The sequence below is a fragment of the Prionailurus bengalensis genome, chromosome C2 (genome assembly GCF_016509475.1).
Source record: "Prionailurus bengalensis isolate Pbe53 chromosome C2, Fcat_Pben_1.1_paternal_pri, whole genome shotgun sequence".
In the NCBI taxonomy this organism is placed as follows: domain Eukaryota; kingdom Metazoa; phylum Chordata; class Mammalia; order Carnivora; family Felidae; genus Prionailurus; species Prionailurus bengalensis.
Window position 1 is genome coordinate 154,651,860 of NC_057350.1, and position 12,426 is coordinate 154,664,285.

Sequence of the window (12,426 nt, forward strand, 5' to 3'; positions counted from 1 at the left end):
CCTTATTCTACGTTTCAAGAAGTCTAAAAGCTTTTCCACTTAGTGTGTCTGATCCTACAGTGTTACTTTGGCACTTAAACATGTCCATCGTAAACCTGACGTGGGAAATTGGCCCTATGTTGACTGTCCAGCTGTAATCCTCTCAGGGGACACTTCCTCATCTATAAATAGCCGCTGGGTTCTGAGAGGCCCTATGACTCACCGTGAGGGGACAACTTGGGATTCGTAATGACGCTGCATTTCCATGGTGGCTGCAAGCAAAGGGCTCCCAGTGCCCGTCAGCAGAGGCCCGTGTTCTCTTGTTGACAGGTCAGCCGACTCGAGGGCCAGGTGCTGAGGTATAAGACCGCCGCCGAGAATGCGGAGAAAGTGGAAGATGAACTGAAGGCGGAGAAGAGGAAGCTACAGCGAGAGGTACCTGCTTTTGCGCGCTCACATTCCTAAAACGTAAAGATCCTTCGCGGTGTCAGGAGTTGAATCCTGGGTCCAGTCCTAAGAGAACAGCGGTGGGTCTCTCCCTGTTCCGTGGTGGGTTTTGACCTGCACGGTGACTGCCATTTACTTGTATGTTTCGGTCAGTTCGAGACTAAGGAAAAGGAGAGGTTTCCCTTTTGTTTTAGCGCCGGTCTGTTCCTCCGCCTGCTGTATGTCTGTCCTTTCTGTGATCCACGCTCAATGTCCCCGTTCAGCGCCGCCAGCGGGTCCCGTCTCGCAGACAGGGGCATTGAAGTGGCACCGGGTTCTGTGCGTGACCGTGTCAAGTGACTGGCTCTCCCTGTCCGCAGTTACGAACGGCACTGGACAAGATCGAGGAGGTGGAGATGACCAACAGCCACCTGGCCAAGCGGCTGGAAAAGATGAAGGCCAACAGGACAGCACTTCTGGCCCAGCAGTAGGAGGCGCCCCTCCGCCCGGGAGCCGCGCCCGGGGTCCCGCCCAGAGGGACTTTCTGTCCACTGACACAAACCCCCTTCTGTACTGTTTTGAGTCTTGTCAGTAAAATAGCCACCTTTGTATTTTATAATTTATGAGAGAATGAAACAGGTTTGAATCTTCATGAATGAACGCTTTGGATTTCGTTTGTAATTTGATTCTAGACCAAGAACTGGTCCGTGCTGTTTTTACTTTTTATTTCCATAATTGTAGAATCGAGTTTACTCACCATTTCCCCCAGCGGCCTCCGTGACGGGGCTCTCGTCACGGCGAGAGGACGGCGGTTCTGTGAGCGCCCCGTGAGATACTTGGCTGGAGACCTCGGGAAACACAAGTGCCTTCTCCACGGTGCAATTCAGACTTCAGTCCTCTCCAGCGGTCAAAGACACTTACCCTTCGTATCAGATAGCATTTATATTTTAGTGAAGAAACAGGTTCACACGTGGGGAATGTATGTTTCACTCAAATTTCTATGTTTGGAGGAAGAAGCCTTTTTTTGTAAAATATTTAAATTTATATAAGAAAATGTTAGAAAAAATACGGATACGGGGAGTGTATATAAAACTTGCTTTATTGCATGTGGCCGGGGAAGTCCAAAGCCTGACGCTCTTAAGGTAAGAGTAGGGCCCTTTGTCGTCAACATCGCCTGTGCTGTATCTCGTGTAAAGTATCTCATCTGCTGCTGATTTGTGGAATGAAACCTCAGACGAGCCCGGCGGGGGGTGCGGGGGGAAGTCGGCCCAAGACCCTATTAAACACACCCTCTTGCTGACCACAGCTGGCTCCTGACACATTCATTTTGTTACGGGAGCCTTTCAACACATCGGGGCAGCCGCGTCCCTCTTACACTGCCCCTCTTCTCCTCCTCCTCACGGAAAATAATCTGGAATATACAGCTTTTTCAGAACTTCAGTCGCGTCTTTGAACGTGCCCAGTTTAAGAGGCTTTTATCATGGAGCCACTTTGCAGGATCCGTGATTCTCGTCTGCCCTCAGAATCAAGGTGTTTGTGGAGATGGTGGTTGCACGTTCAGAACTCGGATGTGAAGAAAATCTCTGAGAATTACCCTCTTCAGAGCGGTTAGCCTTTTGTTTTTAAAATATGGAACCGGTGTCGTGAGTCCGGGGGGATTTCCTACATATTTCTTTCGCAGCCGTAGTAGTGGGACCCGGGGTAGGAGGGGTGGGGGCCCACAGCTGGAGCCAGCACACCGTGAGGTGACCCCTCCTCGCCCCGCCTGGGCCGCTCAGCCTGTGCCCCGCTGGGCTCCCGGAGGGCCACTGCTGAGATGCCCTGTCAACTTTTTGGAAGTTCTACGTGGTAGGACCTGATCCTGCTTCTCTTGTGATACAACAGATTTGTCTCTTCCAAAGGGAATGGTTCCACTTTTTCTTAAGGGACGGTTCCCTGTTCTTTCCATGGAACGTTCTTTACTGAGTCTTGTCATCTGGAGTTTACCTCAAAACTGTAGGCGTTCTTCCCGTGCACACTGCACATTTCTGTGAACCAGGCTAGTATTAAAGGCATCTGACGGTAGTGGCACATACGGCTCGGGTTTGTATTTTTACGTCATCCTTCGGGTCAGAATAATGAGAACGTAAGCTGGTAGTGTTCACATCCCTTAACAAAGGAGGCTGGTTTCAAATGTGCACCAGTTACAGATTCCGTAAGGACTTCTGTCTTCTCTCAAGGTTTTTTCATTACGAATAAACTAATGAGCTTAGGTTACTGAGGGTGCTAACAGATCCTCGATTCACCTTTCTCCATACTCAGTGTCACCAGAGCCTCTTCTAGTTCAGGACTCTAGTTTTGGGGCTTAACCGACTGAACCACCCTGGTGCCCCCAGGACCTGTTTTAAAAGGCACGTGAACCAACATAATTTATATCACCCAGTATTAGAAATTTACCAGAATACACAAAGAATCAAACCAGAGCAAGAACTGTAAAATCTTGAGGGCATTTTTAGAATTACAAGATGCCCAGAGGGCTTTCAAACTACTTTTGGATTTTTTTTTTAACACAGCCAGGTATATTATAGGTAAAAATGGATCCAGAACCTTTCAAGTGTAATTCTTATTTTAACACTTACTTATTTTTGAGAGACAGCACGAACAGGGGAGGGGCAGAGAGAGAGGGAGACACAGAATCAGAAGCAGGCTCCAGGCTCCAAGCTGTCAGTACAGAGCCCAATGCGGGGCTGGAATTCACGAACCGCGAAGATCCAGACCTGAGCCAAAGTTGGAGGCTCAACCGACTGAGCCCCTCAAGTATTAAGGAATCGGGCGCCTAGGTGGCTCAGTCGGTTAAGCGTCCGACTTCGGCTCAGGTCGTGATCTCGTGGTCCGTGAGTTCTAGCCCCGCGTTGGGCTCTGTGCTGACAGCTCAGAGCCTGGAGCCTGCTTCGGATTCTGTGTCTCCCTCCCTCTCTGGCCCTCCCCCGTTCATGCTCTGTCTCTGTCTCAAAAATAAATAAACGTTGAAAAAAAAAAAAAGGAATCATGTTAGGATGTGTCTGACAATTTATTTCTGGTCAGTCCACCAAGGGTGAAAGAATGCTACGGGTCAGAAGGCAGATGGGGAGTCTTCAGCCTAAGACCTACCCTCATCAGGACACAGTGCAGGAACCGCACACCCCCGAGTCCAAGAGTGACGGTGCTTAACATCTCTCGAAGACTTTGTATAGATCGGGCAGGTTGGCAAGCTGTAGGATATTTCCATCTTCCGTGAAACGTTTAGGAGGCAGAAGGTGTGAGCGGAAGGCTTTATAGACGATGTGTTCCACAGTCCACTTCCAGGGGTTTGCTGAGGAGCCGGGCGCGTCACTCTGGAAGAGACACGTTGGATGTCACAAACCTCCCGTTCACCCTGCTCACATCCCGGTGCGCATGGTTTCCTGGCTGACGTGTACTGGGCCTGGGAAGTCTTGCTGGTTACAACAGACTTTCTAGCCAGTGCTGGTGACACACCTCTTTGGCCAGCCTCTCAGGGAGCCTACAGGCCTGAACGTGAGAGAGGAGCCACGGGGAAGAGACTTGCTCCCATGGAAACTTTGTTTCCATTTGGGAGGAAGTTTACTATAGTGGGCTCTAACATAATGTCTGATCCTGACGATGACGTCTGGATGGCAGCAGTAAGCAGGCCATTCACCCAGGCCCTTGTGTGTCCAGCCGAGCCCATCCGTAAGAAGGGCCAGGGACGCCGCCCCAGTACAGCCCTGCTTTCCCGGCAGAGTGGCAGTCGGATGCAGAAGGCTGCCAGAGCCGGGCAAGCGCGGGGAGGCTGACGTGGGACCAGAAGGCAGTGGCGACACACGACGGGCTAACGATGGAGACAGCCTCCCATGTCTCCTCGGGATGGCCTGTGTCCTTCCATTTGACGGCGACATCGTTCCAGACCAGCAGAAGGAAGCAAAACTCACAAATAAAAGCTGAGCGCCGTGTCCAACCCTCCTGTGCAGTGAAATCCTAGAACTCGGGGACGGCCAGTTTCATCTCCTAAAGGTGGTGTGAGGGCCCGTGCCCGTCCCGGGTGCTGATGGGCATTATCACCACAGTACCTGCTGGCCTGAGAGGGTCGACTCCTCACATACATACTGCTTCCGAATGGAGTAAAACATAGCACACTCTTTGCTGAGGCTTTCAAAACATTCCTTTTCTTCATCCCAGTTCACCTGGTCCAAACAGAATTCGACACCTCAACATATGTACTGGCTTTAATAAACACCTTTCATTTCCAAGTGGAGATTGCACACCACTTAAAGCTTTTCAAATGTTACTTCTTAGGTGTTAAATCTACAGCGTAACGGCCGAGTACTGCCCGGGGAGGCAGGGGAAGGGGGCCTTGGGCTGTTCTATCCTCTTCATCATCCTTCTAGACGAAGGTGTGGCCCTGTGCCCTCTCCCTCCGGCCCACACACCTGGGGTCGGCTTGGTCACTTGCCTCGGTGGCTAGTCGAAGAATGAAGAGAGGCAGGCCCTCCAAAGGGGGCACGTAGTTGTCGATCAGCAGGGGTAATCCAATCAGGTTCCCTTCCTGCTCGTTTTCGAAGTGAGGCCAAGACAAGGGGACAAGAAATAACACGGTTACAGTTAATCAAGTTCAGTTTCCCGCTGCTTCCTCCGGGTCCTGTCCTCCTCCCTGCACTCTGGGTGGCCAGGTGCCCGACTGGGCCACGCCCTGGGGGCAGGAGAGCAAAGCACTTAAAGCGAGCTTTCTGTATTGACATGAGGCAGAGTAACTATTTCTTTCTATATGCTCACCAACTAAACAACACTTGGAGATGGAAAGCCCCAAAGGTTAAACGAATAAGATGAAGAAACAAGGAAGGCAAGTGGCCTGGCATAATCTGTGGCCTGTGGGACCGTGGGATTCAGCTCTCCCTCACATGAGTCCTTCACTCTGGGAACAGAAATGGGCATGAAAGAGTAAGAAAACGGTTGTGTAACCCAGAAATGCAAGCTGGGAGTGAAGATGTGAACATATATGCTCCGTGCTGGGGTGGGCAGCCTTTTCATCCTGATCTTGGACCAACTACAGAACTGGACTCTTATGTGAAGAATACACACCTCATCGATCTCCAAGGAGAAATAGTCCGCAAGCATCTCAGCCTTCTTCTTTAGAAACTCAACAATGTACTCAGCAAGTCCTTCTTTGGGGCCATCCTCCTCTGTCCAGCCACTCTCGGGACTGTCTAAGGCGAGCATGGCCAGGTCAAAGAGCGGCGCTGGCTCCTAGAAGGGAGAAGCGTTAACCGTGCGTCCCGGTGGCGCCTGAATTCCCTCCCGTGAGACCGCCACGGGTGTACGTGCCTCGGAGGTGCTGTGGATTTGCTTCCAGACCACAATAAAGGGAGTAAAGTGAATTTTTTGGTTTCCCAGTGCATATAAAAGTTCCATTTACACGTCTGTTACACGTGAAACAGCACTGTGTCTTAAAAAACAACGTACATACCTTAGCTAAATTTATTGCTAAAAAATGCTAACCATCATCTGAGTTTCCACTGAGTTATAATCACTGATCAGTTTGTATTGTGCACAAATAGGATAATAACAAAAAAGTCTGAAATGCTGTGAGAATCACCAAACTGACAAGAGACACGGAGTGAGCACATGCTGCTGGAAAGACGGTGCCACCAGACTTGCTCTGCACAGTTGCCACAGACCTCCCCTTGGTAAAAATGCGATGTCTGTGAAGCGCAGCGAGGTGCAGAATGAAGACGAGGTGTGGCTGTGTGAACAACCACAAAACCATGATCGTGGCGACGGGCGAAACCCCAAATCTAACACTCATTCTCCATCTCCCACAAAGAAAACACCCGGAAATCCACAAGGAAACCTTGCTCCTCCTCACTGATGGCCATTTCAACAGAGAGGAGACAGCCTGCTGAACAGGGCAGGGTGAGGCCCTGTGGAGGCACCTGCCTTCTGTGTAGGTCTAAGAACTCCACTTGCTTTCATAGTTCTACTGCCTCACTGATAACTAAAGCGACGGGGGAGGGTGAATAAGTTGGATGACATTCCAGGTAAATCATCGGATTAGGAAGACTGAAATACATGGTTAAAAATAAGATGCCTAAATTGTCCTTCATTTCTCCCCTTCTGTCATTACCGTGGCCATACATCTTACTTTTTTGCATGTTAGGAACCTACACAACATCGTTAGTAATTTTCATAATGGAGGAGTTGATGAAAGGACCTGACGATTCTAAACGTTTACACACTCAGTAACAGCTTTAAAGTCTACGAAGGACCAAACTAATGGAAATGGAAAGAGAAAAAGACAAGTTCACAATGATAGTCAGAGGTTTCAATCCCACCCTTTTTAAAAAATAAACTGGAACAGGGGCACCTGGGTGGCGCAGTCGGTTAAGCGTCCGACTTCAGCCAGGTCACGATCTCGCGGTCCGCGAGTTCGAGCCCCGCGTCAGGCTCTGGGCTGATGGCTCAGAGCCTGGAGCCTGCTTCCGATTCTGTGTCTCCCTCTCTCTCTGCCCCTCCCCCGTTCATGCTCTGTCTCTCTCTGTCCCAAAAATAAATAAATGTTGAAAAAAAAATTAAAAAAAAAAAATAAACTGGAACAAGTAGACAGAAAATCAGGATCCGTAAGATCTGATCATCACTGTCAACCTGCTATGCTTGCCATTCCTAGAACACTCTACTCAACAAGACCAAAATACAAGTTCCTTTCAAGTGTGCATGGATCAGCACAGACCAGACTCTGGGCCATAAGACAAGTCTCAGTAATGTAAAAGGATTCAAGTACGTTCTCTGACCAAAATGGAATTAAATTAGAAATCAATAACAGATATCAAGTCACTGGAAAATCTCCAAGTCACTGGAAACAACATACTTCTAAATAACCTGTGGGTCAAAGAAGAAACCAAAAGGGAAATAAAATATTTTGAACAGGATGAAAACGAAAATGACTTGTCAAAAGTTGTGGGAGGCAGCTAAAGCAGCACATAGAGGAAATTTATTGGCACTTGAACACCTACATTAGAAAAGAAGAAAGAGGGGCGCCTGGGTGGCGCAGTCGGTTAAGCGTCCGACTTCAGCCAGGTCACGATCTGGCGGTCCGGGAGTTCGAGCCCCGCGTCGGGCTCTGGGCTGATGGCTCGGAGCCTGGAGCCTGTTTCCGATTCTGTGTCTCCCTCTCTCTCTGCCCCTCCCCCGTTCATGCTCTGTCTCTCTCTGTCCCAGAAATAAATAAAAACGTTGAAAAAAAAAAAAGAAAAGAAGAAAGATGTCAAATCAGTGACCTCAGCTTCCACCTTGGGAAATTTGAAACAGAAGAGCAAATTAAGCCCAAAATAAGTAGAAAGGAAATAATAAGGATCAGAGTACATACCAGTGAAATAGAAAACTGGGAAAGAGAGAAAACTCAATGAAACCAAAAGTCAGTTCTTTGAGATCAATACCATTGATAAACTTCTAGCCACACTGATTAGGTTAAAACGAGAGGACATACATTCCCAGTATTAGGAATGAGAGAGGATCTACACATTAAAAGAATTACAAAAGGGGCGCCTGGGTGGCTCGGTCGGGTAAGCGTCCGACGTCAGCTCAGGTCATGATCTCACGGCCTGTGAGTTCAAGCCCCGCGTTGGGCTCTGTGCTGACGGCTCAGAGCTTGGATCCCACTTCGGATTCTATGTCTCCCTCTCTCTCTGTTCCTCCCCCACTCATACTCTGTCTCGCTGTCTCTCTCTCAAAAATAAATAAAGAATAAAAAAAATTTTTTTTAAATAATTAGAAAAAATACTACGAAAAACTTCATACCACTAAGTTTGAAAACTTCAATGGACAAATTCCTTAAAAGAAACAAAAACCAAAGCTCAGTCAAGAAGCAAAAGACAACCTGAATAGTTATCTATGAAAGAAATTCAATTTGTAGCTAAAACCTTCCCATGAGGAAATCTCTAGGCACAGGTGGCCTCACTGAATTTTACTAGACATTTAAGGAATAAACACCAATTCTACACAGAAGGGATGCCCCCCCAATTCATTCTATGAAACCAGTATTATGCTGATACCAAAACCAGACAAAGACTACAACAAAAATAAAAACCAGTATCATTCATGAATATATATGTAACAATTGTAAACAAAATTCTAGAAAATGTATTTCATAAACCATACAGAGAAAAGACAGATACCATATGTTTTCACTCTTATGTGGATCCTGAGAAACTTAACGGAAACCCATGGGGGAGGGGGAGGGGAAAAAAAAAAAAAAAAAGAGGTTAGAGCGGGAGAGAGCCAAAGCATAAGAGACTTAAAAACTGAGAACAAACAGAGGGTTGATGGGGGGTGGGAGGGAGGGGTGGGTGGGTGATGGGTACTGAAGAGGGCATTTTTTTGGGATGAGCACTGGGTGTTGTATGGAAACCAATTTGACAATAAGTTTCATAAAAAAATTAAAAAAAATAAAATCTATTCCAATAACATATAAAAATAATAATACATCATGTACAGGCAGCGTTCATTCCAGGATTTCAAGGTTGGTTTTTAACATGAAAACCAATGTAATTCATTATGTTAACAAATTAAAAAAGAACACCATGCAATCATCTTAACAGGTGCAGAAAAAACATTTGAAAAAACTCAATATCCATTCCTGAATAAAAACTCTAAGCAAGCAAGAACAGAAGGGAACTTCCTCAACCTCACAAGGGACATCTCATCTCTACGCACAGCAGAAAGCATACTTGATTCTGAAAGCTGAATGTGTCTGCCCCTAAGATCAGGAACAAGAGAAGGATTTCCATGCTCACCACTTGTATTCAACATTGTACTAAGGGTCTAGCCAGTGCAGTCAGGGAAGAAAAAGAAAAGCCATCCAGACTGGACAGGAAAAATAAAAGTGCCTTTATTCATACAGAGGCCATGTAGTAACTGATGGAATCTGTAAGAAAGCTACTAGGACTCCTAAGTGAGTTTGTCAAGATTGCAAAGTACAAGATCAACACACAAAAACACCTGTGTTTCTATGTACTAGCAGCAAACAATTGGAAGATTTTTAACATGGCATCTATAATTGTGTTGAAGCGTGTGAGATGCTAAGGGATAAATCTAACAAAAGACTTTCTCCCCAAATTGATCTGTAAATTAAAGATACTCCCAAGAAAAATCCCAGAAGGCTTTTTTTGTAGAGTTTGTCACCCCTAAAAAGAAGACATAAACCTACATAGATAAATAGTAGTATTTTAATTCTAAATTAAAATTAAGCAATGAAAAAGTCTTGCAAGAAATGACCTGATATTGTCAGCTGGGGCTGGTTGTACTTGGGTCATGGGCCTTAGAGGATGTTTATTTCTATTTTTATCTCTTTACAAGTTTTCTTAAGTAGATATGTATTAACTTATATAACAACAAACACATGTTTAAGCTTGGCTACCAAATGATTGTTCTGCTTTGTATAAAACTGTTATAACTAAAGACACTTCCATCTACAAATCATACAACATAGACACTGTCCTAAGCATAGTTAGAAAAATCTAACATCCTGCAAATCAGATATTAGGGTAGAGCTATTATTTTCAGAAATGACCAGCTGTTGGAACTTTCAGAAGTGAGAAGCAGGAAATAAACTTACCGACAGCCTCAGAACACCAAAATTGGCAAAATCATAAATGAGTATCTGGTAGAACAGTTCTTCACTGAAAATAAAAATGAAGTGACTTTAAGGAAAGGCTGAATCCATGCTTGAGAGCCAAGCAGCCAGAACAAAGGGGAAAAATAACCCCTGAAACACGGATGGGTCAAAGGGACGCTTCCGCCTTGCTGTGGAGCCTTCTCGGCGGTCTACGGAGACCTCCTCCCCCTCCACAGCGCCGGGCCCACTGCGTGCTCCAGCCACGGCTTTGGCTCTCTGGCCTCCACATGCAGCTTAGAGCACTAAGACTAAGTCACCCATGCTCTGTCCCCACCCCCTGGTGCTGCAAGAGGCGCTTGAATGCCCTGTAGGTGAAATTTAAGGGATTTTTGTTTGCTTACCTTTTCCCCACTTACAAAAAATCCTATAAACCACTTTTTTTTTTTTTAACAATTCACCATTAAAAATGGTGTGGAGTGAATAGGGAGGGTAGGAGACTTGCTAAATAATCACCAGTGGACACAAGGCAGAATTAGACCACCCTGGTGTATGGTGTAGGATGATGCGCTGGCTGGCAACATTCCAGAAGCAGCAGAAAAGTACACAATACACTGAACCCCTTACACAACACAGCACTGAAATAAATGGCACTTTATAGTTCTTAAGCAATCCGAACAGCAAACAGGGCTGTTTAAAGACTTCTTTTCATTATCAGTCAAAGCAGACAAAGCATCCAGTACACTCGCATTCTAGGGGGTAAACCGAGGCACCCAGTAAGTACCTGACTTGTCCCAGGTCAGAGTTAATAAGGTGGAAAAGGAAGGAGCTGAACCCAGACACTGCACGCTGAACCTGGTTCTCAATCGGGGAAACCATTCACATTCATTACTAGCTGAAATTCTAGGACTGGCCTGGATTTCTGTTTGTGAAGTGAAAGACCCTGACCACAACTGTGATTTGGATGGAGCCTTGGAAATGCACTCACACATGCTGGAAAAGCAGGAAGAAGGGCAGGCGAATTCCTAGCACATTAGTAAGAGACCGCTCACCGGACAAGCCAAAGGATCCTCAAAGCAAAGACCATGGACCTTGGACAGAGCCGCACCAAAAGGGCGTAGGAGGAGTGAGTTCTTAGCCAAAGAGATGTCCGAGCCAACAGTCGGCTGCACGAGGGCAGTTTCTAGGTGAGGGAGATCAAATTGGTCTTCACCTGTGTGCCGCCCCCAAGCAACGTCCAGTGGCCGCCCTGCTCACAGGCTCCAGAGGCTGAGGCAACCGCGGGGCTCAGCGGGCAGGGGCCCCACGGGGACAAGCGAGGTCTCGTACATGTAGGGCGGCAGCACCCTCCCCTCTGTGCCGCCTACTCGAGGAGATACTTAATACAGCTTCTAGACTCACTAGGAGCTCACCCACCAAGCTCTGTGGAAACAATCAACAGAAATGTTGCCGGCTACGTGCAGAGCAAATGGCACTGCTGTGATCACCTTTCTGTGCTCGTCAGCCCCACAGGCGGGTGTGGTGGCGAGGGTAAGCCTTGGCTGTGCTCGCGGAGGAGGAAAGGGGGCCTCAGGTCTTCTTTCTCTTGCGTCCCACAGTACCCCGCTGCACACAGCAGATGCTAGAATTCACCAGCACCAAGCCCTAAACACCTGGTTCACCGGGGCCAACATTTACTGAGCTCCAAGAAGCTTCCAAACATTAGGCTTCTCCTGTCATTTCCTATCCTCACAAAACCCTGCAAGTTAAGTAGTGATTTCCAAATTTGCAGATGGGAAATCTGAGACACAGTTTAGGAAAGTACCTTGTCCCCGGTCACATAAATGGTAAATGGCTGAGCCTGGATTTGAAACCATTATCCGCCTGGACCTTTCCAAGCACCTCCTGCCTTTTGTGCCTGTGCCTGCAAGACCTTCCTTGTAGCGGCCTTGCTTTCCTCACACACTCACTCATTTACCTAAGTTTGGTGGTATTGAGAAGGTACAGCTTGGTCTGATGCTGTGCCAAGGCCCACTGAGGATTCACGCAGCCCACGAAGGAGTGGTTGTGCAACATCTCTCGGAGAGCTGGAAGACAAAAAGCAGGTTACGTAATGACATCTGACCCTCTGCAGCCCAACACACCAAGCACCAGGACTAGAGACGACGACGCAACAAAAAGCTGCCCAAGGACGAAGGAATACTCGAAGATCACAACCTAAGGCAAAGCCAGGAGCCAGAGAAGTACTGTGAGGCGTGAAGCCAGGTTCACCCAAAGGCACCAGAGGAAGCTCAGGAATCACGAATGCTAGACTTTGCAGGCTCTGACGGGGAGAAAAAGAAAAAAAAAAAAAAATCCAGGACTGGTTTGAAACGGGGAGGCTCACAGGAGACCTCTTCCCTGGCATGTGAAGCTGCACCTTC

General features: G+C 47.3%; 2 protein-coding genes across 30 annotated transcripts in view; one reads left to right on the forward strand and one right to left on the reverse strand.

The window, feature by feature from the left end:
* LRRFIP2 (LRR binding FLII interacting protein 2) overlaps positions 1 to 2,475 on the forward strand; it is a 106,981-nt gene extending 104,506 nt beyond the window's left edge. For all 22 annotated transcript variants that reach the window (XM_043595792.1, XM_043595795.1, XM_043595797.1 and 19 more), the window contains 2 exons: positions 310 to 414; positions 786 to 2,475. In XM_043595792.1, the coding sequence (XP_043451727.1) occupies positions 310 to 414; positions 786 to 896 (216 nt within the window). In that variant the 3' untranslated portion in view covers positions 897 to 2,475. The remainder of the gene's footprint in view (positions 1 to 309; positions 415 to 785) is intronic.
* MLH1 (mutL homolog 1) overlaps positions 1 to 12,426 on the reverse strand; it is a 48,945-nt gene that overhangs the window by 956 nt on the left and 35,563 nt on the right. For 6 of the 8 annotated variants that reach the window (XM_043595773.1, XM_043595772.1, XM_043595776.1 and 3 more), the window contains 6 exons: positions 11,982 to 12,090; positions 10,028 to 10,091; positions 5,500 to 5,664; positions 4,874 to 4,966; positions 4,491 to 4,604; positions 3,436 to 3,758 (listed from right to left, as the gene is read on the reverse strand). In XM_043595773.1, coding sequence (XP_043451708.1) covers positions 3,591 to 3,758; positions 4,491 to 4,604; positions 4,874 to 4,966; positions 5,500 to 5,664; positions 10,028 to 10,091; positions 11,982 to 12,090 — 713 coding nt within the window. In that variant the 3' untranslated portion in view covers positions 3,436 to 3,590. Of the gene's footprint in view, positions 1 to 3,435; positions 3,759 to 4,490; positions 4,605 to 4,873; positions 4,967 to 5,499; positions 5,665 to 10,027; positions 10,092 to 11,981; positions 12,091 to 12,426 lie in introns of those variants that run through there. The other 2 variants (XR_006299561.1, XR_006299560.1) reach the window with 1 other exon arrangement.